Source organism: Thunnus thynnus, chromosome 3 (assembly GCF_963924715.1).
Source record: "Thunnus thynnus chromosome 3, fThuThy2.1, whole genome shotgun sequence".
NCBI classification, from domain to species: Eukaryota; Metazoa; Chordata; class Actinopteri; order Scombriformes; family Scombridae; genus Thunnus; species Thunnus thynnus.
Window position 1 is genome coordinate 20,939,600 of NC_089519.1, and position 27,165 is coordinate 20,966,764.

The 27,165-nt window shown below is 38.9% G+C and overlaps 1 protein-coding gene across 2 annotated transcripts in view; it reads left to right on the forward strand.

Moving 5' to 3' along the window:
• The window catches only part of ctnna2 (catenin (cadherin-associated protein), alpha 2), a 337,564-nt gene that overhangs the window by 12,471 nt on the left and 297,928 nt on the right, over positions 1-27,165 (forward strand). For both annotated transcript variants that reach the window (XM_067584710.1, XM_067584711.1), the window contains exon 2: positions 20,341-20,447. In XM_067584710.1, the coding sequence (XP_067440811.1) occupies positions 20,346-20,447 (102 nt within the window). In that variant the 5' untranslated portion in view covers positions 20,341-20,345. The remainder of the gene's footprint in view (positions 1-20,340; positions 20,448-27,165) is intronic.

Genomic DNA, 27,165 nt, shown 5'->3' on the forward strand with positions numbered 1-27,165 from the left:
GTGTTACAAGTTTATTAACGGGTGGGAAAATTTCTCACCATGTCATCCCTAATCAGTAGAATGGTGTGCATATGTGTGTGCATGTGTGTTCTTGTATACTTACACTATAGATATAAAATGAGAACCCACTTATAAAAACAGTGCTCCATAGCTCTCCAAGTGGTTAAAAATTCCATAGGGTACCTTTAACACCTTGTTCCTGCTCTTACTCTCTAGTTGGATATGTAAAATAAGAGTGGGAGAACATTTGATAAGATTCCTGCAAGGTTGGGAATTTTGTTTCCCTAAGTAATTAACACAATTATTTTAAACCTGATCAGTTTGGCACAAAAATGTGATTACAGTGGAAAGCAATCCTTCCTTCCTCTTTGGCATTTTATCTTGACACAGATACATTGCTGTATAGTTGCGGTACAAGAGGGATTTACCTTTAATAGCTTTCCAAAGGGAACTTTGAATGATATTTGCTCTGACAGTGCATAGCCACGCATTTAAGAGTTCATCTTGGGAATTAGTTGGGAGCTACCCAAGTGTACGCTTTGACTGCCACCAGAACACTCCACCCGGTGTACATTCATCTTCTGCTTTGAGATTCCCATTGTTTGCATTCAGACTTTGTCTGAACCTTATTTTTATCAGCCTATCACAATCACAGCTATGTTCACTTAAACACAGCGTAAAAGTTGAATGAATGAAGACAAGAATAATAGAAACACAAATATAAAAACAATGTTCTTGCAGCTTGTAGTGAAGGTGCTAAAGTGCAGCTGAGGTATAGTCCATAACAAACCACCTGGAATATGTACAGAATTGATAACTTAACTGTTAAAGGTACAAAAGGTAGCCTGGTAAAAAGTACTAGCTAAGTTTAATGTAAGGTTGGATATATGTCAGTATTACCATAATGGGTTATTTCAAATGTTGAAGCCCTCACAGTCAATCCCATTATTTATTCTCTTCTACGTTTTCTAATAACCATGTTACCACCAAATTCATGTAAGCCTTGCTATTTATTAACACTGTTTCATAATTAATCCACAACTCACTGAGGCTCCAGCATGACTAAATGTTTTGAATATCTTTTGATGACAACATAGGAAATTAATTCATTAATTAATTCTAATGAATGTCATTTGTCCACATAGTTCAGCAAAGTTACAAATCGAGAAACATATTGCAAGTGAATAATGTGTATGTATACATATACATGTACATGTATGGAATATGTACAGTATGTAGCAAATAGTGTTAGCTGTTTCCTATACTGGGGCTGCTTATTACTTGGCTACATGGCAAAAAGAAGAAGTGTCACACTAGTTGTTTTGTCCTAGTTGTACTGTATTGTGTTCATGTTTTGTGGGAACTTACAACTTCCTCAACTTGACATGAACAGCAACCTTTTTAATGAAAAACATTTCTTTTTGATGATGACATGCATGTATTCTTTGTTTTTGTCATGTTTTTCTTTTCGGTTTATGTTCTTATAACAAAGCCAAAACTTGTGAATAAAATGCTGTTCAACAACTTACACTAAAGTTTCAGATGTGTGAAGCACCGTGCATCTTGAGAAAATAAAAAAAAGTTTCCCTTCTGATAATATTCACTAGTTTTGAGGCTTGTCTTTTTCACAGAACCTGATGAGTATGTTATACTCAACTCAGGCCTATCATTTATAGTAAGAAATCAATATTTACCTTTGTGCTAGGATGGGCTGTATCCATTAGATGAAGGAGGATAGGACAGGTGTTTTTAAAAGACTGTTAAAATACATGATCTGACAGACAATGAGGTATCCTAATATGGGATTTTTATGGTCACTCTCCAGCCAATCAGGGGCTGGTATTTTCAGTGGTGTTTTCAGAGCGTTTATTCAACTTTGCAGCGAGTGCATTATGTTTTTAAAGATGGGTTTTGTATTCCTAGGAGAACATGACTGCTGAGAATTTCACAGGTTGTGCTCTACTTTGATCAGCCTATTTTGGCCGCTCTGAGAACATAGCTCTGGAGAGCAGCGATATGACAGGTTGAGTCTTGACTTCTGCTTTTAGAGACTCCCCCACTGCTCCATGCAAGTGTGTGTATGTGCTTAACTCTGCTCTGAATCTGGGTCAGTGCAGTGTCGGCATATTAGCTTTCCATAATGACAAATGACAGGGATTGTAGTCACAAAGTTAGTGTCGTATAGTGAAGAAGCTCTGATGCCCATTTTATGCAGTGCAAGCAGAGTTTAAACTTTTGAATATTTTTATCTGTGACAGATATGCATGTATTTGCAAAACTCCAGGGCTAGGAATATTCTTAAAAAAAGAATTATTTCTTTCTGAGAACCCACGATTTTGAAAGCGTTTTACCCTGATGCTGTCATGAGACAAAGAATCAGCTTAACATACTATATCTTCATTGATACTCTCTTTTAGCATTTTATGTTGTAGCAGTCTGCCAATGTCTGTATCTATGAGGGTGGACAAGTTTTCCATTTAAGTGTTAAAAGTCAAAAATATTAATAAATATTAACAACAATACCCTCAAGGCCTATCTTTTTGCCGGCATGAAAAAATATCTTTTTTTAAAAAATTCTTGTTTTTTGTTCAGAACTATTCTATGATGACATTGCTTCCCTTATCAATCAATCAATCAATTTTTTATTTATATAGCACCAAATCACAACAAAAAGTCATCGCAGGGCACTTTTCACATAGAGGAGGTCTAGACCATACTCTTTAATTTACAGAGACCCAACAATTCCCCCATGAGCAAGCACTTGGCGACAGCGGTAAACTTCCCTTTAACGGGTAGAAATCTCAAGCAGAACTCAACACAAGGTTTTCATAGGAACACTATGTGCCCCAATCTTAAAATAACTTTCTGTGAATCTTATAGGCTTTTTCTGTTCAATTACATAAATAGTATGTTTTGCCATTACCCTTGTAATTGCAACTTTATTCTCTTTATTGTCCAAATAGTATTAAATATACTAAACTCTGGTTGTTTTAGAACTTGATTTGACCTTAGCTCTTTGCTCCCTGAATGCTTATCATGTATTAACCTCATTTGTTAATACATTCATGGCAGTAAAGTTAATCCATGTCAATGTGGACTCACAGAAGGAGGAGCCTTATTTAGTTTCTGCCTGTCAGACCTCAGGATGTGACCCCAAAGAAGTGAAATGAAATAATACTGTAGTACTGTTACTGAGCCTTAAATATGCACTACTACTCCATGTTTTTTGAATACCTAAAGTCTGTCCATAGTGTTAGGGCTTTGTACAAGGATGTCTTGCACATTTTTAAGTCAGTCACACTAATGGCCGCTGAGTTATGGTCATTTAAATTTATAATTTTGAAGTCTCATCTAAAGGAAAAATGTATTTTTCAGGATTGCTCAGAGCTATTATGCCCATTGTTTACCTAAATTTGATTGCAATTACTCAATGCATTCAAGACTTATGGCAGGTAATATAAAATTTACCTTGCCAGACAGCTGGATTTGCAAGATCACAAGATCACGCAAGAATCCATCTTGTCAGGCTTCAAGTTAAGCGCTTGTGTCCGAACCACCAGATGGTTCATGCAATCGCCTGCCAAGAATTTTTTTGAAAGTGCCTACCCTTTTCCAAAGAGTTTCCAAGGACGACTTCTCAGATGGTTCTGTGTAACAAACCATCTGGCGCGTCGGGTTAATATAAAATAGCCCATACCTAGAAAACTTTGCCAAACAATTATAATGGTATGGCATGTCTAACAAGACAAATTAAGACCTTTTGTCAAGATCATCCAAATTAGAGCCCCATCGAGGCCAATACCATTATTGATATAGCAGCTGATTTGGTTATCACAGAATTTGTAATATTTAATGAAAGATATTTATTGAGTGGGATGTGTTACTGTTGAAAATAAAGTTCAACAGTGCTCTCTGACAAAGTATTTAGTGGTGACACTGTTTCAAAATTACCTCAAACATATCTTTGGCATTTTTATACAGCAACTTTTTTTTTAACTTATCAGCTGGCCAGTTTATTGGTTGACTTCTCATCCAAATATGTACCTACATTGGTGAAGATTGGATGCAATTTGTGGGAATGATGGTGAATTAATTCAAATTAGTGGGTATATGTCTTCTCAAGGTGCAGTAGAGAATGAACCTCCACACTCAAGCAGACAGTCTGATCATAAGAAAATTGATATTGCCTCTACTGATATAGTTGTCTTGAACCAAGGAAATTTATTCACAGTTCTTTGGTCCATCAACATTACATTGAATTTCCACCAAATATCACTGTCACAGATTTTTTTAGATAGCTACTAAGTAACAGACAAACATACAGGACCACATACATAACCCCTTTGACAGAGGTAATGATGGCTCTATAGTTAATGGCATGTGGTTAATTCCGAAGACTGTATAAATCCATCTATCCACTCATCCATTTTTATCTGATTATCCTTTCCGTGCTTGTGTGTGGGAGGGTGCTAGAGACCGACCCAACGTGCAGTGGTTGTGAGAGGCAGGGTACAGCCTGGACAGGTCAGGTACAACCTGTCAGGGTTAAAACACACAGACAGCCACATGCACACACGTACAGGGAGTTTAGAGTTTCCAGTTCACCTCACCTGCTTGTCTTTGAACTGCGGGAGCAAACAAAAGTTGAAGTGGTTTTCATGGTTGTGTACTTTAATGAAAGCTTTTCATGCGAGAAGATGTGAGTTAAGGTCTGTCAGGTTAGAATTGGAAAATTCGCTGACCTTTGAATCTATGTGTATCTGACTTCCTGTTAGCAACTGTGAGCATGGTGAAGTCGCAGATGGAGCAGTGGCAGAGGACAGGCTTCTCCATGGGAGGAACATTTGGTAGGGTGCAACAGAGTGTGTTTTTAGTTAGTAGATGGAAGAGAGACAGCTTTTATGGACTTTTATGGTATGTTGGTGCGGTGATAAGACAAAAAATTACAAGTCTTTAATTGCTTAAGTCTTTTGATTTTTAGCATAAACTCCATTAAATGTGTTTTGTATTATTTACATCATTGAAGGAACGTACTGTATTCAGAATATCAGTGCATACATTTGTGTGCATTACTTGAACACTACACCCATGTAGACAAATGCAAACATATATAAATACATTATTCTGGTGTATACTTCCTCAGTCAATTGAACAAAACTAGAGATTAAATGAATAACATATTAGTGTGAAATGTTTTTCAATTTAAACACACAGGAAGACTCATCAGAATACACAAGCTCACTCTATTCCTTTATTGCCAAATCCACAGCAAGTCATATGGGACACTTTATGACTGATGATATTTTTCCAAATATATAACACCAAAACCACAGGCATTACATGAAGCAAGGACAGCAGGGAATATCTGTTTGTATTAGTATGGCCAACAGTGTTGAAGAGTACTAGTCACTGCCATCTGTTTTCTTTGGTATTGCCAATAGACCGCTGGATAGAGTAGCTCTATATGAGAGGTGCTTAATCAATACACACACAGGAACAGAGCTCTGACTCAGCAGACTATCTGTCTTAACTGTCACCGTTGTGTTTGCCTGCTTTGTCTAGATGCACCGATCATCCTGCCACAGCTTTCAGCAGTTGGGTGTCTTCAACACCAAAGTACTGTATGTAAAGGAGAGAGAGTATTGAGATTGTTTTTATTTACTTCCATCAAGACTATATGCACCATTCATCCCTCATTTTTGACAAAACAATGCAAATGGGAACAACAACAATGCAAGCAATCCAATATGGATTTACCCAAGCTCAGTTCCAATCACAGAAGTAAGATCCAGCAACAGCAAAGAACACTATAAGAGCACTGCCATTAACCTTAGAAGTGTCACATTGTCTATTTTAAAAATCTGAATATAGGAAGTAACCTAATTGAAGAGGAACTTCTGGCAGCAAATGATGTGCCAGGAACACAGTAGGTAGCTGTATAATTACGAAATAAGCAAAAATATCCCCCAAGTGGGAAATTACAAGGAACACAGAATGGACTGTAGAACTGAAATGTAATTGCAAATTTGGGATTTTGTCACTCTCTGAATCTCTAATTTGGGGTATTAAGGTTCACAAGATTTGGACTTCTTAGATGTCAGAGTTTTCTTTTCAGTATTCATGGAAATCCAATTTCTGGATCACTGGTTCTTAACAGAAATGCTCTTTGTGGTCTTAAAAGCCCATCTTTCCCCTGGAGATTTTGGATTTGTACTCAGCAGTGAGTTCACTCAAGGGTGCAGGTCATGTCAAAAAGGTAACCCTGGTACACCCCTTTCCAGGATGTAGCCTGTGCCAGATTTCTTTGTCAGAGCACTTGTATTGAGTTGATAATAGAACCTTCCTGCTTGATTGTCTGCAAGATGTCCCTTGGGTGTGTAAGGTGTATCATTTGATATGACATTAATCAAAATGTCACTTAGGTGTGAATGAATCTGTACCTGACAAGACTTAATCCATGAGTCGTTGAGATGTTGCTGGTGTTCAGTGTAGTCTGTCAGAGATTGCCTGCATCTGTCTGTGCTACTTGTTATTAGCGCAGTTGAATTTGGCCTGGCCACTTTCTTAATTAGATCTTCAGTTCTAGATATTTAAGCATCAAATTCTAATGTCGAAATGTAGAAGCTCATGTTGGATTGGATACCACAGGGCCTAGCAACATAAGCATTCATGACAGCTAAATTCATGTTAATGGAAATGCTGCAGTGAACCTGCTCAGATCAGTAAGGTAAATCCATGAAGATCAATCAACTAAGTTGATCTCAGTCACTTGAATGTGCTTTTGAACTCTAGCAATCTGAACAGGAGGTTATGAAGTAGAATCCAAATTAAAAGGAGCTATCATTCTGGCTAAGGGTGTACACTACTTCTTTGGTAAAATAGAAAATTACAGTGCAGAATTCCAGTGGACCTAAATCATTCTTCATCTCAGTGTATAAAAGGATGTCTAGACTCTTGTCATTTAAAGTGTTTTCTAAGCTCTGACTGTAACAAAACCATAAGGAGATTTGACAGTAGAAGCATTAATAGAAAAACTCAGACCCACACACATACCAAACACACACACTAAGCTCAGTTAACACCTGGTCGACTGAGGTAATTACTTTACAGCTGTTAGCTGTCTCTGTGCCATGTCATCAGCGTTTCAGGGAAGAGCTGACATTAGCAAAACCTAAGGTAATAATATTGTTTAATAGGCAATAAAAAAAAAACAGTATCAAGAAGACCCTACATTAAAGTAACAATCTTAAAGATCTGTTTCGTTCTCTTTAGCTGCACCTATGGTGATAAACAGTAATTGCAGTTGTGTTTTTGGACCTCACTTCCCAGATATCCAAGTAGTGTCGCCCGTATGACATCAGTAACCATTTACTTGCAACACTAGCAGAGACTGGAAAAAACAGTACAACGCTTCACACACAAGTGAGTTGAAGACATGGATGTATTATAAGATATGGATAGGGCGCTTCTGCTCAGCCTTGCAGCCAATTTTTCCCAGTGGTCACTCACGGGATTGCAGTGAAAAATCCCCTTGCAGCCCAAAAGCATTTTCCCCATAGAACACCATTGTAAAAGAGACGTCTATAAAACTGTTAACAGGACACCTTGAACAAACAAGGTCAATTATGGCTCTTTCTATTATGGATTTTTGATCAATGGAAGTTTTATATAGTAAAACTTTCTTTGAGCCGAGAAGAGCGATTCAAAAATCCGTGACGTCATCACAATGTAAAGTCTATGGGCCGAGCAGGAACTCACAGACGGGGCCAGCGGGGAATTACTATTCAGTTGGCCGCACAACACAGAAGCAAACCCGGAAACTAGAAACTTTTTTTGGTGTATGCACCAGCCAAGCAATTCTCATTGGACTGAATGGGCGCCATTTTTGGTCGAGTATCCAGCTGTCATAATACATCCATGGTTGAAGAGTGATACTGTTGTGTTAGCTCCGCCTGCCCTCTTTGGCCAACCACTGCTGGGTGATGGAAAACGCGTAACTAACTGTGTGCCGTTTTTTTTTTTTTTTTTTCCGGGAATGTCGCCACCGACACCCAATTCGTGATACTGTGACTGCAAGGGCTTTCATCAGTGGGCCATAAACTCAGTCACCTTTGTGTGACTTCATTCGGCGGTAGATAGTGACTTAAATTGATTTAAATAAAAATCTTTGAGATTATAACTGACCATCTACTAAGTGACAAATGAGCTGACTTGTATGAAACGGCAGCATGTGGTGAGCTACAGATGCCATTGTTACCACACCTACACTATTGCCACGATATCCATGGGAACAGGAGTTTTACTATACATCCAAAAGGTCAGCTGTTACACACACGCAGTCCAGGTTCATACAGTGAAAATGCTTGGAGTAAAGCAGCCATTGTCTTGATAAATCCTGAGCTTCATCAGAGCTGTCTAAAAAGTTTTATTTCAGAAGCTTAAAGTTTAATTCTGTTTCCCCTGGAGAGTTTCCACTGTCCTGTCAAGTTTATAACTACAGTTTTTAGTTGTGCGCATGGAAACCTTTAGGCTACAATTACTGAAAGCAGCCTCTCTAATCTTTGAAGTGAATTGTTGAAAAAAACACTCATACATCAATACAACACTCTATAAAGAAATCACCTGGAAAGCTTGCGCTGCTCGACATAATTTAAAAAGCAATATAGCCTACAGGGACTGGTAGAGGTGGAGTGTAATGTCCACAAAAAACGGCTGTGTCGCGTTCCGGCTCTGTTGGGCTGCCAGAGACAATTCTAACCGGCATGTGTCAACAAGGGTTCATGTTCTTTTCCCCACTCCGTTATCTTTACACGCAGGGTCTATTTTTGCCAGACTAGCTCGCAGACGACAGAAAAAAAGAAATTATTGCAAGAACTGGGCCCATAGGTTGCCAGCCACGTGGAGGCAGGAGTGCCGCACCTTGGGGTGGGAGTGCTGCACCACCCCCAGCAACCTTACTTCCCGAGACTATGATTGCCACTCTTACAATTCTGATTATGAAACATACGGTATTTCATTAATTTAGCAGTGTCCTGGTGCCCCTAGATAACACTATCTCTTGTCAGCATTAACAGTTTAAATCCCTTAATGGATGTTTGGATACATTCAGATATTTATTTATTTAGATATTTAGATAAATTTAGTTTTGAGGAAACAGAATCAAAGTCACTGAAAGCCAGTACAGCAACAAGAATTGTTTGGATGGTTGTGAAAGGTGGTGGTTAAAAAGTTTAATATCTCACCCTTCTCAACTCTTAGCAGTGACTTGCTTACATACTTTATCACAGTTGTGCAAAATTCAACACCAGCGCTAGGTCAGAGGGGGCAGAATAGCAATGCAGCTTTGAAGTTGCTAATTTGGGAAAAGGTGTTTGAGGCCAGATAAGTATAAGAAAAAGATTATTTCTCTAATACAACATACAAGGTTGTATGGTTCCTCAGCACTTAGTTTGTTGTTTTAGGCCATTTCTGAGTACATGTTTTTGTATTTTGCTTTCAAAGTGCATCTAAAACACAATCAGTCTTCAGTTTCTGTTTACCCATCATCAGACAAATTGAAGGTAAACACACTGGACTAGACGGTTTGTTTCAGAGCTAACTCACAGACTTACATATTCATACATACAATATTAAGAGAGCCAATTTAGAATCTCCAGTCAACCTAAGCCACAGTGTGTAGCTTCAGACTGTGGGGAAAACAGAAGCACCTGAAGTAAACCCACTTGTTTAAGGGAGAGATATTGACATGGCACACAGGCCTGCAGTGCTATACGCCAAGCATCTGTGCTGCCCATCTGTGTGGTTATTCCATTAGAAAGTGTTTCCATGCAATAATTCACATGAGCAACAATATAATGGCCTTAATCAAGATGTTTTTATTTTATGTGCATATTTTAGTTGCTCTGGAGAAAACCTGAGAAACAAAGGAGCAGAGTATGATGGGTACTCTGTGAGGTTTATACGTACAGCATAGTTCCATGGCAAACCAGTACTTTATAATCCCAGGAATTTCTAATTACTTGTTAAAATGTTTGTCCAGAGTATTTACAGTTAGTACCAATAAATGATATGAATGAATATAATTGAAAAGATTTGCATGTTTTCGAGTCTTGTTCCAAAAGTGTTGTGCACCTTTTAGTCAACTACATGACATACCAATTTGCTGCTAATAGGAAGTAAGGCAGTTAAATACTTCATTATTGTATTGGACTGCACTTAAAGAGCACCTCTCTGGTCTTCCGACCGCTCAAAGTGCTTTACAATACATGTCAACATTCACCCATTCACACACACATTCATACACTGATGGCAGAGGCTGCAATGCAAGATGCCTGCTCATCAGCATCTAATCTAATGCACATTCACACACACATTCACACACCGCTGGCGCAGCCATTGGGAGCAATTTGGGGTTCAGTATCTTGCCCAAGGACACTTCGACATGCGGACTGGAGAAGCGCGGACATCGAACCACTGATCTTCTGATTAGTGGACTCTGATTAACTCTACCTTCTGAGCCACAGTCACTGTTTGTTGATTAATGTTCATTATTATACACCACAATAGTTTTATCTGTATCTTTTATCTCGCTAATTATGGAGTGTTATTTCTTCATGTTTAAAATCGCACTGTTTGCACTTTTTTCATTATGTCTTTCTTCCAGTAAACAGAGAAAAATATACAAACACTAGAGAATTTTGTAGTATTTGAAGTGTTAACACACAAAACAAAGAAACCTAATTAACAACAAAGCGACAATTTGGCGAGCATGCCTTGCCAAACACAGTAGTAGGCACATTATCTGCAGGCTGCGATGAATTGAGCAGTGTTATGCTGCTTTCCAGCACCTAAACCATTCACTGAACCACAGCCCTCAGTCCATCTAGCACCTGTGAAATGATGCATTCAGAGGTGTTTCATTTTACATACATGAAGGGGGCAGAGTATTAGAAACACTTCTCAATATAATGTAAGGATGAACTTTGCCACAGTAACTCATATAATATAAAGTGAGTCTACACTGATTTAAGGCTGTAATGCATCCATTATAAAAACTTAGTGAGTAGTTAGTTTGGTAATGTACAGAAGCCTCTAGTGCAACCAGCCAGAAAGAGCTGTTGTTGGACTCAGACAAAGAGGCTTAATTAACTGGAAACAGTTCGTACCACTGCAGAACTCAACTCACCTGGCACTAGCATACAGACTAATCTTGCAGTCAGGATCACACTTCCCAATTCAAGCTAGAAAGTTCCCAAAGAGACAAAACCTAAAAACATAACAGTCGATTTTACTCTTCTGTAGAGAACACTTCAGTCATGGAATCAAATACATACTTTGTTGATTATAGTAGAATAATTTGCACTATCATTCTTGATAAAATAATGAAAGAAAAAGCTGCTGAAAACAGTAAAATATGCTCTACAGTTGTGCACACTCTCACTTTATTTCAAAACTGCTTGGATTTTTGCCTATATATCAGTGTATAACCTAGAGGAATAGTGTTAATGTGAATGCTTGTGCCATACTTTCTTTTCCAGAAAATCCTAAAAACTCTAGCAGATGGCCAATTTTCCTCCATGTGCATTGTTTTATTCTAAACCCCTGAAACATTGCCATCCTTCCCCAGAAGCCTGTCCTGGTACAGTAGGAAACAGATTTATCCCAGAAATATTGATAGGAATGTAAAAGTAAACAATGCTTGCATCAGCTGTACACAGAAAAAGCAGGTATACATATTTATTATTTTATATTATTTACATATACATTTACAGTACAGTACATCTACAAGCAAAAACACACAAAACTCCTTTTCAAAACATGCACACAACAAAGTAGAAGTGCCTATACCAATAATATTGGGATTTTCTAGTTATAATACTATGCAAAAACAAACACAAAAAAACTACCTGGGTTACCTGCCAGTTGCATATATAAAAGCGTCTGAACTCGCTTTATAGGTATTTGAATTTCATTTTGCTCATGCATTAAATAAATCATTTTCTGCTCTGTCTTCTTTTGCTCCTCTCATGCATCAGTCACACACAGTTGTACACAGCAGATGGCGGGACATCTAACAAATTACAACAACTGAAATATGACTCATGCTCTTCACCAAAACATGTTGGTTGAACAAACAGATCTGAGGGAAGAGAGGTTTTATCCCCCTTAAGAAAATGCTCACTTGTTGGTGTGGAATCTGTATAAAAGGATAGAGTTCAGATCATTTAGACCCCTGTGTGTATGGAATATGGAGACACAAGTGACAAATGGACAAAGGAGGATACACAATTAAACATACAAGTAATCGAAACACCTCCCCACATTGCTTGTTTACCTTTACTTTACTTGGGTTAACTGCTGTTTAGGATGATGTTCTTTGGATTTGTGTCATTACTTTGGAATCAGTGAGAATTCTCTTCTTCTTTTACTTTGGTGGATGTGTTTTTCCTTTTTCCAATGCTGGCTGGTGTGAGGCCAACTCGTCAAAACTGGGGGACAGAATGCATGTCACTCACCAAACTAACAGATCATATTTTGTTTATTTTTCTAATTTCCTGGACAACAGTGATGTGTGATGAAGTCGGGATGTGCGTATTTGATGGTGCGATCTTGGTTGCTCAAATGGAGTGTTATCTACTTTGTTCTGTAAACTATAAGAAATGGTTATGGCCTAATATCTAATGTGTTGCACTTGTATTTGTTTGTGAAATTGTAATGTGAGATAGTAAAGTTCGACTCTTCTATTAGACCAGTGGCTGTGTTCTCATGGGGGAGATTTTTTAAATTTATTTTCAGAATAAATTTAAATCACTCTGTATCATCACATTTGATCTTAATCAGTGCTGAATGTGCTGAATATTGACATTACAGTTGACAGTCTCTTTGACAGTTGATGGCCTCTCAGCTGATTTAATTCTAGCTTTGTGTGAAATACCCTAATGTAAAAAACTTGACCTGATGTTATTTTGCTTCCCTGCTTATCATCTGTATCCCTGCCTGTTTTGAAAGGTTTTGAAAATTAGCTTTTTTAATGTGACTACATTACAAACGCTTTGTATGTCAATGAACTTTATGTGGTGTGCAGTGAGAAAACTTCCCAAATTTACAAATAAAAGATATGAAGTGCACTCATTGACAGGGTCATGACATTTACAGAAATCTCCACCAACAATAAACTGCACCACATGAGTCACCAGTACATTTGCTTTCAGTCGCAGTAATATAATACAGTAGTGTGCTGTGATTTTCACACTTAACTTGCAGTCTTCTGTCTTTCAGATGAGCCTCCATTGTCATGACAGCATTTATATTTTATTGGGAGAGTCATGTCTCCTTTACTTTTCTCCTTAGGATGTGCATATTCTAGATTTAGACTCTTTAAAGATATACTAAACTGCACCATTATCAGCATCAATTTTAACAGATGTTCAAGTCCTTTTATTACTGATCAATGACAAGAAGCATCATTTGTATGATATGGTAATCATGCACTGTAGGTTAGTGCAGGCAGTTGCAGTTTCTTTCAACTTTCAAACATTTACAGTTTACTTATAACTGACACACCTACAATAACTCATCACTTATTTCTTGACAAACTGCTTTCTATTATTGTTTTGGTTACATAATGTGTCAAGAATAGTTTCAACCCTGGTGTTTGAGAAGTTACACTGTACCATATACCAGTAAACTCTGTTTATTACATTACAGTTGCACTCTGGTATTTTTCATAGCACTGCTGTTTCCTCTTCAGTGGCATGTTCTTTTGCCCAAAGCATTTTCATCACTCCTGCTTTTCACCCTACATATTATGTTCTGCCTGGAAAGTGTTATTATCAGGAAAGCTGTCCAATTAGTCTTTAAAAAGAGAGGCTATCATAGTCATCAAGTTACACTCAACTAGTACCTAACTAGCTGGTTGCTAATGTAAGGTGTCTGAAATTTATGCCAGCTAGACTGTTAGCATATAAAGACTGACTCGGGGGTTAAAAAATCTTCAGGCACCATGCATAATTTCAGATATAGAGCAGCTTTAACTTCATACAATACTTAATTCAATACATTGTACACATTTCCTCCTGGATAACTTTTCAGGCTCACAAATCTTTTCTTGCTTTAATCCCTGCTGACTGCTTTGCCAGTCTTTCTGAACAGTAAAAAGACACAGTCCACTGTCAAATGCCAACAACAAATTCCAAAATGAATTGAATGGAGTTTCTTTCTCTGGGAAACTCAACATGAATTAACCACACACTGACTAGAAGAGTGCATTCATCAGACAATAGCCACAACTTTGTATTTTTGCATATATTTAGACACTGAATGTAAACATTTTCTCTATAAATATGTTCCTTACAGAAATTTTTAGCACAAATGTGAGCTTGTGAATGTATAATTTGTGATGTATGAACATTTTCTATTACATGCATAGTGCAAGTGTTCAGGTTTTGCCAAAACTAAATAAACAGACACTGTAACACTATAGCCAATCCCACTCTTCTCCTTGGTTTCAGGGGTAGCCTCAAACCAATATTGATATGATTGTGAAAATGTCAGAACAAACTGAGAAATTACATGCATCATTCCCTGAGGTTTTGTGAAACTACTGTGTATGATTGATTGATGGGTTGACAGACACATAAGGTCTAATTTATTGCCCCTTCCCAGATTTTCTTGTGGGGGACGAAAATCTAATGACACCAGCATAAGTGAGGTGCATTTTTTTAAAATATAGAGGCCTATGCTGAACTGTACAGGTAATAACTGAGTTGAAATTTCATCATTAGTGCCAAGTTGCCAGATTTCCTACTGTTCATCTTAACCCACTGTGTGTAGTATTAGGGGCCTCTGGCCCAGATCTGTCATTCTTATTCACATTCTTTAGTCCCTTCTGCCTCATTGACATTGGCAGTAGACTGGGCCGGTCCCAGCTGGCCCATTCTAAAATTGCTTACTGTAGAAACACATCCCCACAGTAACAACAGACTGCTACCCCCTATGCCAGCTGTTTAGTCCTCACATTCACCTAATATAACCTCAGTGAGCTTAAGGGTTTTAAAAAAAACTGTAATGAAAAAATATTCAGAGTTAAAGAGCAGCAGATTGTCTAAAGAACTGTACAGTTTAGACTCATTTTGTAGAGTTCACCTGTTTTTATTTTTTACTTATGTGACGTCTGGTTTCAGCATTTTCTGCAGAGATGAGGCTCTTCAGAATGTAGTTGGATTAGCTGAATGAGTTGAACATCAGGTTAATTTTATCTGGAACCTTTCTCCTGTTTTTTACCTCTCCTTTTGTCTCCTTTTTCTTGGGTGCTCTTATTGTGCAACACTACAGTATAATGCAAAGTTTGTACCTGAATAATTTTAAATAGGCCTAATCAGAATGCTGCTCTGACTCTCTCAAAAGCATTGTTGACAAATCTGGGCCAAAACTGCAGCTAATAACCAGCTATACAAATGAAGATAAACTGTACAATTCTCCCTGAATTTACTGCAGCCTTACTCAATAAGTTCCAGCTTTGGAGAGATATATTGTTAATTAAGGTTAGGGGGTTAGCCAGCTGTTAATTTATGGTTCGCTGGAATTGTTGACTGTACTTTGTTTTATTTGATGTCTAAACCTGTTTTGAGGACATCTAAGAAGTGAACCAGTGAAGCTATGGAGGATCTTTGTGCATGTTTGGACTGTACTGACTGGGATCTTTTCAAGAATGCTACCAACAGTCTGGATAAGTACACAGAGGCTATGATGTCATACATCAGCTTCTGTAAGGACAGCTGTGTACCATCATGCACCAGGGTTAGTTACAACAACATACCGTGGTTTACAGCTAAATTCAGACAGCTAAGGTTGGAAAAGGAGGAAGCATTTAGGAGTGGGGACAAGGACCGATTTAAAGAGTCTAAATACAGGTTTAGGTAAGAGATACTAAATGACTGTACTCTGACTGTACTCTGAGAAACTTCAACAGCAGTTCTCAGATAACAACTCGGTCTCTGTCTGGAAGGGCCTCAGATGGATCACCAACTTCAAACCAAAAGTCCCCCACTTCAGTAACAATTCACGCCTGGTCAACAACCTGAATGAGGTCTACTGTCGATTTGAAAGACAATAGGACAGTCCTGATACATGCCCCCTGACTCAAGCTATTATCTCCAGCTCTCCCACGTCAGCAGGGGGCTAGGCCACTGCACAACTGGCCACCTCTGAGTTCCTCCTCTTTTCCGAAAACCACAACAACTACTCTCTCCATCCTGGAGAGGGACGTTAACAGGCTGTTCAAGACACAGAACCCCTGCAAAGCAAAAGACTCTGTCTCTCCCTCTACCTTGAAGGGTTGTGCCGACCAGCTGTCTCCAGTCTTCAAAGAAATCTTTAACACCTCATTGGAGACATGCCACATGCCATCCAGCTTCAAATCCTCCACCGTCATCCCTGTCCCCCCCCAAAAAAGGCGCACAGAAGACTACAGACTTGTCGCCCTGTCATTTCTGGTGAGGAAGTCCTTTGAGTGCCTTGTGCTGTCCCACCTCAAATCCATTACAGACCCACTCCTGGACCCCCTGAAGTTCGCCTACAGAGCCAACAGGTCTGTGGACAATGCTATGATGGCCCTGCACCTCCTCCAGGTGCATCCTCCAGCACCTGGACTCTGCAGGAACCTACGCCAGGATCCTGTTTGTGGACTTCAGCTCCGCCTTTAACACAGTCACCCAGGCTCTGCTGCAGGATAAGCTCTCCCAGCTGCATGTGCCTGACTCCATCTGCAGGTGGATCACTGACTTCCTGTCTGACAGGAAGCAGCACGTGAAGCTGGGAAAACACGTCCCTGATTCCTGGACCATCTGCACCGGTTCCCCTCAAGGCTGTGTCCGTTCCCCTTTACTCTTCTCCCTGTATACAAACAGCTGCACCTCCAGTCACCAGTCAGTCAAGCTCCTGAACTTCGCGGATGACACAGCACTCATTGGGCACATCTCTGGTGGGGATGAGACTGCCTACAGGTGGGAGCTTGACCATCTGATGACTTGGTGCAGACAAAACAACTTGGAGTTTAATGCTCTAAAGACAGTGGAGATGGTTGTGGACTTGAGAAAGAACTCAGCCTCACCCATCCCCATCATCCTGTGTGATTCCCAAGTCGACACTGTGGAATCCTTCTGCTTACTGGGAACCATCATCACCCAGGACCTCATGTGGGAGCAGAACATCAACTCCCTCAAAAGGAAGGCACAGCAGAGGATGTACCTCCTGCAACAGCTGAAGAAGTTCAACCTGCCAAAGTCAGTGATGGTGCACTAATACAACGCCATCATTGAGTCCATCCTCACCTCCTCCATCACCATCTGGTACACTGCTGCCACTGCCAAGGACAAGGGCAGACTGGAGCGTATGATTTGCTCTGCTGAGAGGGTGATTGGCTGCAGCCTGGCATCCCTCCAGGACCTGCTTGCCTCCAGGACACTGAAGCGAGCGGGAAAGATGATGGCTGACCCCTCCCACCTTGGACGTAAACTTTTTTGAATACTGCCCTCCAGCAAGAGGCTGACATCTATCTTGACCAATGCCAGAAGAACAGTTTCTTCCCAACTGCAGCTGGCCTCATCAACAAGACCCGGGACCTCCACTGACATGGACTCTATCCCACTCAGACACTACATGTCATATTAATGTGAAATGTATAATCTTAGATTGCACATATGTGAACTCATCACATCTAACACGTCGTGTTACATTAATGCAATTACTTGAATTCTTCGTATTATTACAGTTGCAGATTACATATACTGTTTATACTGTGAACATTTGGACATTCCCAGTCAATATCTTATGCATTATACTTTTTAATCTCTACAGCTCTCTTCACTTAAAACATAATTTTTACTTATTTTTTATCATAAAATTGTATTTATATGTTTATAATAACTGTCTTTTATGGTAGTTGTATTTTTCTCATTTTGTATAGATACTTGTTTTTTCACTTACCTTCTATGTTTTGATTGTTATGCACCACTACACCAAGACAAGTTCATTGTATGTGAAAACTTACTTGGTAATAAATCTGATTCCAATTCTGATGCTCAGAGCTGGAATTTGATTACTGTAAACAGTTACCAGACATCCATGAAAACCTTGTTTTGGGGCCGGTAATTTTGGTCCAAGCCACATAATATTTTGTGGAATTTTGCTGAAATATCTATGACAGTTGAGTGATGGCACAAACAAAGTAATCCATGACAGTTTCTTTGCTTATTTAAATAAACTACTTATGACATTACAGCTTATGACCTCTTGACAAAGAGAGGAATTGCCTTTGCAAAGAGGTCTGTTTTCATAACAGCAGTGGTTTATTCTGTACATACCATGGCCAAATTCGGGACAACATAGTCTTAGAAATGTGTTGACACTTTGTCAAGCTTTTAAATAAACATTATGTTTCAAGTGGATGTCTCAGAACTCCATGACCTCAATACAGCATCGTGCAACTGGTGCCTGAACTTTTTGACCAGTCCTTTGCAGGCTTTTAGGTTAGGCAGTTACCTTTCACCCCTGGTCCCGAGCACTGGCACCTTTATAAGGGTGTGTGCTTCTTCATGCCATCTTCAGCCAGTAAGTGTGGGTGCCTATAATACCATAATTATTGCAGATGACAGATGACACAAGGACTGATCTCTAAAAACAGTTCTGAAACCTAAGACAACTTATTGTTGACTCAAGGAAGACCAGAAGTATAACTGAGTGTACATAAAAGGTAATGTGGTTTGGTCTTCTGTTTCACAGTGAACTATACAGATGATGTCTCATGCTCATCTGACACCTCCTGTTTACAGAAGTGCCCATATCACTTTAGAAAACTGAGGAGAAATAACCTGGCTGACCAACTGTTGGTGAACTTGAATTAGTGCATCACAGAATACATTCAGTGAACAGGTCGGTCAGCAAGACAGCAAAGAACCTCATAGGGACACAATCACCTCCTCAGTGATCTACAACACAGTGCTTCCCTAGAAAGTCTTCGAAATCATCAAAAACCCGACCAAGTCTGAAACCACCTGTTGTCTCCGTGCATCTGACATGCATTACGTTATCTGGGGTTGGCCAATATCACCTAAAATCAATATTATGACTGATTCTCACATTTATCTTGGTAATGATTAATGAAGCAATATCTTATTAAAGACACCTGTGCACAGGATTCTGAGTTAGTCACCCCATCTCAGTTGAAGTGGACCTCGAGGTCCACTCTATTTCACATCTCTGTGAGTGTGACTATCAAAATGAGTCATACTACAAATAAATTTGAACAACACATTTATGGCCTCTGTTCTCTCATTAGTCCATCAGCGAGATGTTTTAGAGTATGGAGTGACAGTATTTTAATGCTTGTGTAATTCACTGTTGGGTGTAAAACAACCTGCTTCAGCCTTCAGTCTGTAGTCTGGTAGTGCGGGGGGGGGGGGGGTTCTACTTACCCCTGAAGTTGTAGCTATCTTTTAACCCCCATCACCTTACTGAGTTGCTGGTAATCAAAATTCGGGAACACTCTGTAACATTTATTTTCTGACAAATTGTAGCCCATACTTAACATTTACTGTTACTCTCACGGTTTACTGTTGACCTGACTCCGTTCTGATGGTCACCACACGCCACACTTAGTGCTCCCAAAGTAGTTTTTTTTATGTCTACTTTTAGCTTAGTTCTGTTCTGTATTGTGTTGACTAAAGCCAGATTTTGCCCACACAACTGACATGACATCTTTTCGTCTGTAACAGCTTTCTTATCTGAACCTGCCCTTATCTGCTTTTCTCCGGCTGTTTTGTCTATTCAAATTAGACTGGACACTGGTTAATTATTGTGGCAGTTACTTCTAATCGCCAGGTGGAACAATGCCAACTCCACTTATGAAGTGAACCCACACAGCCCATTCTGACTGGTTGTGTATTTAGGCCTAATTGGTTAGATTAATAATGGTGATTTAATTTTTTTATTGTGCTTTTAATGGGTAGGCAGCACCCTGTATGAAGGAGTTAATGTATCAAACAAACCAGTGTGACTGAAGTTACCTCAGTAAGAGTCATAATGTTAGTTTGGTAACTTTTCAATCAATTTCCCAGCCCTAACATTAACATTTACGCCTGTACACCTTGTTTCAGAAAGTTTGGTTAAGGGCTATTACACAGCTGAACACTGCCTCCAAACTTTGTGACCAGCTCAGAACACCCTGTCCTCTGAGGAAGACATGCTGTGCGATGTAAACTCTCCAACTGTTGTGTGTGTTAATGAGCCACTTTTCACTGCTAAACATTCTTCTAAGTATTGATTTGCTTTTATTTCCAACAGAGACCATGACGACCGCCACCTCCCCCATCTTGTTGAAATGGGACCCCAAGAGTCTTGAAATCCGCACCCTGACTGTGGAGAGGCTTCTGGAGCCCCTGGTCACACAGGTAGTTCTATTAACTCTGTGATGCAAACATAACAAAATAAAGATTAATAAAATGCAACATATTGATTGAGAAAGAACAAAATCCAAGTTGATGTTTTCTGATGCAGAAGTTTTCTAAAGTCGATGCCGTCAATGGTAATGGCCTAGTACACATAAGTAGCTTGTTATAGCTTAGTATAAGAGCAAAATGGATTACTTTCTGGTTACTCCTTGGCTGGATTACTTGTTACAAAGATGTTAAACTGTATTGGGTTACAGCCAAGAACTTTGGCTCATTGCCACCCACTTTGTGTGGCTTCCAAGCTGAACAGATGGCTGAACATGACTTTAGTCACCCTGGTTTACCAAGTCTGACAAGAGTTGGATATCGCTTAGATTTTGAAGATTCAGATTGAGATTCTGAATTTGTTATTTGAATCTGGTTTTGTCAGAATCTTGTTTCAGATTATTGTCATATTCTTTTAATAAAATGCACTTTATTTCAGATGTACGTTTTACATATAGTGAGAATTGAGGTCCGTATACACAGTAATTTGTCATAAATGGAAACATATTCAGTGATTGTTCTTGGTAACAAGTTTGAATAAACAGAATAGTCTTTCTTCTTGAGCTGAATATTGTTGTTGCTTGAGCAATATATGCGCCTTTGTTGCAAGAATGCAGTAATTAAACTTTGCCATAACTACTGTCCTGTGTGTAGGTTAGTGTTTACAATATTGTCTGCCAATGGATAATGAATAATGACAATATTTGTAGAATTGACTGTACTGAGTTCAATTCTACAAGACTTTAAAGTTGGTGTTGCCTCTATCAAATTACATAAAGGAGCACATTAACTGCAGGATGGTTGAGGCATGCTCCCACAACTAGCTTACACAGTCTGTAATGTTCTGTTTTCTGGCATGAGGTGGTATCCACACCATATCTCAAGTAACTTTCAATCTCTGCAGGTTTATTTTCATACGTTGCTGACATGAACAGAAACTTTTGTCCGCCTGAAAGATACTCCAGGAAGAACATACATTTAAGAAATCTTAAAATATTTTGTCTGCTGTGGGAAATAGTCAGTATGGATGTAACTCTATTCCCTTGAGAAAATCACAGGCAAGAATTTTAACTGTTGGACCTGATGTCACTGTCCCCATCTGGAGTAAGACCAGAGGCAGGCACATCCGCAGCGATGGCACTGATGTAATCAGTGTACAAGCAGCCGCCTCCTGTGGTCTGATGTTCTTTGGCTGGCTGCAGTGTACTTTTTGTTGAACATTTTTTAATAAAATCCCATTCTTTTAACTTAATGCATGGTCACCCCAATGCTGTGATAGCAGTCATCCTCTCTGTGATCTCAGTTTTTGGTGGAGCTGTAATTCTTTTACTGCTTCTGCAAAACAGTATGTTTTTAGTGACGCTGTGTATTGCCTCAATTTCTACATTTCTTCTTTCACTTTTCACTTTTCAAGTTATTTTGTCATTCCACTATGTTTTCAGGGTCCTGGTATTGTGCATGCTGGCTCACTGTCACACTGTCATGGCTTTAACTTGGACACATGAATAGAACGGAGCCATTGTTAATGTTATTAGTAACACCTTTGCTTTTCCTACTATGACAACTCAAAAAGTCCCACTGTGAAAAAGCCTGAGTCCAGCCCCGGTCTGACAACAAAATTTTCAGCCCGTGTCAGTGTAAAGACAGAATCCACGGTTTTGAGAGAAATGCCACAGTTGTATGAGATGTCTCCTGACTCCTGACAAGCTGTTCCAACAATTGTGGGCCAGATCTGGAGATTGTTAAACATGTAATGACATGCTGAGTGCTGTTGCTGACTAAACCAAAGCCTTAACTGACCCTAATACTACAGTTTGTCCCCTAACAATAACTACAGCAGTCACTGAGAAATCAGTTTGCCATCAATGTTGGTGATGTGTGCTTCCATCCATACTCAAGTATATACAGTTCATTTTAACTGAGTCTTTACATTTATTGAGGTTAATTGGATTTATAAACCAACAAAACTGTCCAGACTCCATTTTACTTAATGTGAATTGGAGTTTTCACATTCTGATGCAAGTGTTAGCACGGTGATAGAATAACAGAATATGCATCTTGCCCTCGTTTTTCCAGAAATCCACTACAAAATCAAGCAGACGCATAGTAATTGCAAAATTAACATAGACTCTAGGTGAGAGTGTACCTATTTATTTCAGAAAGACTGGTAACTACCCAATTTCTTCAGTATACCTAAATAAAGCTTCCTCATTGCAAGTATGGTTGACCCACTGATTTTGCAGATACTGGATTTGGAAAGGCTAGATTTACCCACAGCCTGGGACTCAGAATCTAGCCTGTTTACTCTTTGGTGCCCTAGAGAATGTTTAAGTATTGATTGCAGACTTTTTGCCAGCTTCACCTGTAACAGCAGCAATACACAGCCCTTTTATCTCCTATTGCCTACTTCTTATGATTGCTTACTGTTGGAGACAAGGGACTCATAGTGTCTGGATTAATCTGAACTTCCACACAAAACCCTCATATACCCACTTGTTTTCATTATATAGTCATTATATTTGACTCAGAAGTGGGACTAAGTCATTGTTTAGTCTCAAGTCTTCACATTCAAGTCCAGAGTCCTAAACAAGTCATAATACATTCTTCAGCAAATTACATCTGAGCACCAACAGGGTAATTGTTGGAGGTTTATCGAATGAGAGTAGCACATGAATGCTGTTATTTCTTTTTCAGTCTTTCATGGTAGTACATGAATAGCCTTGAGACACTTCAGTAAACAAAAAATACAAAAGGTTGTTGTGCAGATGATGAAACGAGGTATAGGCTGTTTTGAAAATAAGAGATGAAAGTGCTGAACTCAACAATAAAAATCTTATCTTATTCTCATGAAATAAAATGTCTTTGCAAGCTTTTATTCCATAGAAGAATCCTCCATGCTGTGGTTTGGGAGGGTAATACGTCTTTGAAGTTATATGGCTCAAATCCAAATAAAGTCACAGATCATTGGTGTACAATGTCCAAGCTGAATTGCACCCCTTGTTGATATTGTCAAATTGTATTGAAATTGTAACATTTGTGACTTAAGTCTGACTCAGATTCAAGTCATATGAGGCTCTCAAGTCCAAGCTTCTCATTGAATTTTCTTGTTTTTTTGCCTGGTGATAAATGTTATGCGTCACACCACAGTGATGCAGCCTTGGGCGATAAATTCTCCTCAGTGTTACAGTTCTCATATCGATAACAAATGGGCAACCGTAACCATAAAAAGAGTTGGGAAGCTTTTGAATATGATCTGTGCAAGTAGACATTTCTTGTTGAATCTACAAAAAGAGCACTGAATGTCACAGTGTGTGTTCCTGCATTGTTTTAACCACTGAACAGACGTTGCAACATAAGTGCAAATTCTGATTATCTTTGCATCAAAACTTTACTACAGTGATTGATTATTCCTGTAACAACTCCCATTGTGCCTCTCCTTTCTCATGGGTAGAGTCAAGTTCATGGCAAGCCACCAAAATACAGTCAGGGAAGAAAATAATATTTGCAGCCAAAGAAACTGCATAATCATGCCAATAGAGACTTTCAGTAATTCCAAATGAGTTTACCAATAAATAGGTGATATGATTTTATTGTATCCAGTCATCCTATGTATTCATAACGGAAAGAGGTGGCTGAGTTTGTGCATGAGTTGGGAATATGTTTTACTCCTGTTTATTTTTATAGAATTTTAAGGTTTAGTAATTGTTGGACATCAGACATCACCATCTGTCTCCTTATCTCGACCTGTGTAACTTCATGGGTTTTGGGCTAATTAGCTTTAATTGGACTATATTATAACTTCCAATGAACCGCCATCTTGGAAAAGGACCCAGACATGTGTTTTTCAACTGGCATCGTCACCCTAGTTTGAAAAGCATTCGCATCACCCATCTGAAAAAAAAAACATACTAAAATATATGCTTCAATTTTAGGTTGGCTTTAGTGGAAATTATCTGCAGGTAGACATTTTTTAAACCCAGATGGCTTCCATGTAGATTTACATTGAGTGTATTTTGTGTTTGTATTGCCTGTCAGCCACATCCTATGTTTGTTCTCACGAGTGGCCATCAGAGTGACAAGTAGGTAATTGCTTAATGTTAGGAGGATGAAAGGCTGATGAGCTTCCTCTCTGAACACATAGTGATGATTATTAATTGCTATCTAGCAATGCCTGACTGCCCTAACAGCAAATTATGTGTCTGACTGCCAAACTTTTTTTATTTTGAAAATGATGTGTCTCCCCCATGACATCTTCATTTCTTTTTATTGAAATTGACTTTTGCTGCAGTGATCCCTGAATGAATTCAGACAGCTTTATTCTCAGTGTGTGAAGTCCCTAACATAATGCTTATTGATTTAGCCAAATAAGAAAGAGTTCAGATGTAAGTCTGTTGTCAGAATGGTCAAATAACAATAATATCTGGAACCTGTTATGGTCTAGTGGATATTTACTAGAAGTTTCTTGACAGTGACATTAAATTGAGATTTTGTGTCGAGTTCTGTTTGTCATTATCCTTTTTACTAAATGATCTGTAACTTGATTTGCTCCTTCCATCTAATTGCCACCTTTCTGAATTGATAGATATTACAGTTAATGATTTGTCATCATCTACTCTACTGCACAATAAAAGTTATATGCTGCAACAAAGATGCTATTCTAGCAAAATGTGCACACCAATGGGAATAAGCACAATAGCCAACTATGGTAGTTCATCTTTTCTGCAATTGCATTGGAAGTGTGGAGCATTTTCGGATATGAACGAGAGACTATGATTGTTTTTCCTGTCAATTTGGATGATTCAGTGTGCTTGGATAGAATAAAAGGTTGCCTCAGGAGAATAGACAAACAGGCTCACCCTGACATTGCTTGAGATAGCAGGCTCATTTATCATGAACAAGCCTCTCTTACCACCGCTAGATTCCTGGGCAAGTCTATAGCTAATAATACTGAGGGGCATACTTTATCACTCCATATGAAGTCAACATGCCTCTGATATAGTAAACATTTTTATACTGCAGGCGATAGCAATATTTTTTGAAAAAATTATGGGAAAATAGCCTTGAGAGGCAGGTGGTTTAAAAAAACAACAACAACAAAAAAACAGGTACTAGATATGCACAGTATCTTGATATGGAAACGTAGGACCAAGAACAGGAACCAACTGGCCAGAATGGTAAACATGGCTGGATAAAGTTTGCAGGTTTTAATACAACCATAGAAAATGATAACATAATGCCTTCATTCAACTTTGCAAGACATAGTTCTTGTTGCCTGATATCAGACAGAAATGTCAACTCGTTACACTCCGTTTCCATCTTCAGTCTGACATTGCTTGGTTTTGGCTCGTCCGTTTCCAACATGGTGGCCAGGTCACAAACTTTCTCATATTGCAGCTGAACAGTACACTAAAATATGTTACTGAAAACATTTAAGGTAAGAAATAGGCAATGCAATAACAGAATATTGATTCATATTTGATCAGCACTACCTAGTTTTACTCTTCTTTGGTTCTGGTGCACAGCTTGACAACAGCTTGACAACAGCTTGACAACAGCTTGACAACGGCGTTAGTCCCGCCTGCAGCGCTCATTGGATCGATTGCTTTTTCAACCGAGAAACCGCTGTTTCATTTCATGATGCCAGACCAACAGAATCAGTCAACTCGACTCAGTGGAATGGGCGGATTCAGAGGTCTTGACCCAGGCAATAGGTCTTGGCTTTTGGGAAATGGGGGTCAGCTGCTGACTCATGACAGGCATTTTATTTATGCATGGTCTTGATTGTTAAAAGGCAACATTTAATATGCTAAATTATAAAGAAATGTGTTGCAGTGCTCACTTTCTGTGCCTTTTATATTGATGATAGGAGAAGATAGTGCTGTTCCACGTTTCTTTGCTCCAATATTACTGATAGATTAATTTCTATCTGGCCAGTGAATTTAAAGACAAACATTTGGGTAATGATACATGTCTTCAAAGCTTCTTCATTATGTGCCCTTAAATACAGTGCAGGGGAATCTGAAATGAAGTCAGTGTTTAATTATGAGGACATTAAAGTCATTGTTGCATTATTTAACATGACTTGTGCAGATAATTGTGTCCAAATATGACTGAAAAAGTTTACATTTTAGTAAAAAGAAAAAGGAAAGACTATCACTTTAATGATCACAGAATAGACATTTTCTTAAAAAAAAACACATCACTGGACAGGACATGTTGTGAATTTGTCTGCAGACATTTTAAATTCAATTTACAAAGGGACAAACTGTGCTCTACAGCCTCATATTGACTCCATGTCAGTTCATTACTGTGTACTGACAGTGATAATTAAACAAAAGTGAGCCTTGCCATTCAATGTGTCCTAGCGCTTGTCCTGCTGATACAGTGGATTTAGATTTGCACTTCTGGTAAATACAAGTGTGCTGATCCTAGAACTAACTCTCACATGTTGTAATGTGTTTCCTGTTATCATTTCACAGCAGGAGCTACTAATGAGGTAAAAACTCTCCAACCTAAACATTCAGGGTGAGAGGTGTATAGGGGCTTCATCAAAGCTTGCAATTTCTACTGTCAAACACTATTTCATCAGAGAAAAGACAGTTTTTTTTCTTTTCACCTCTCTCTCTCTCTCTCTCTCTCTCTCTCTCTCTCTCTCTCTCTCTCTCTCTCTCTC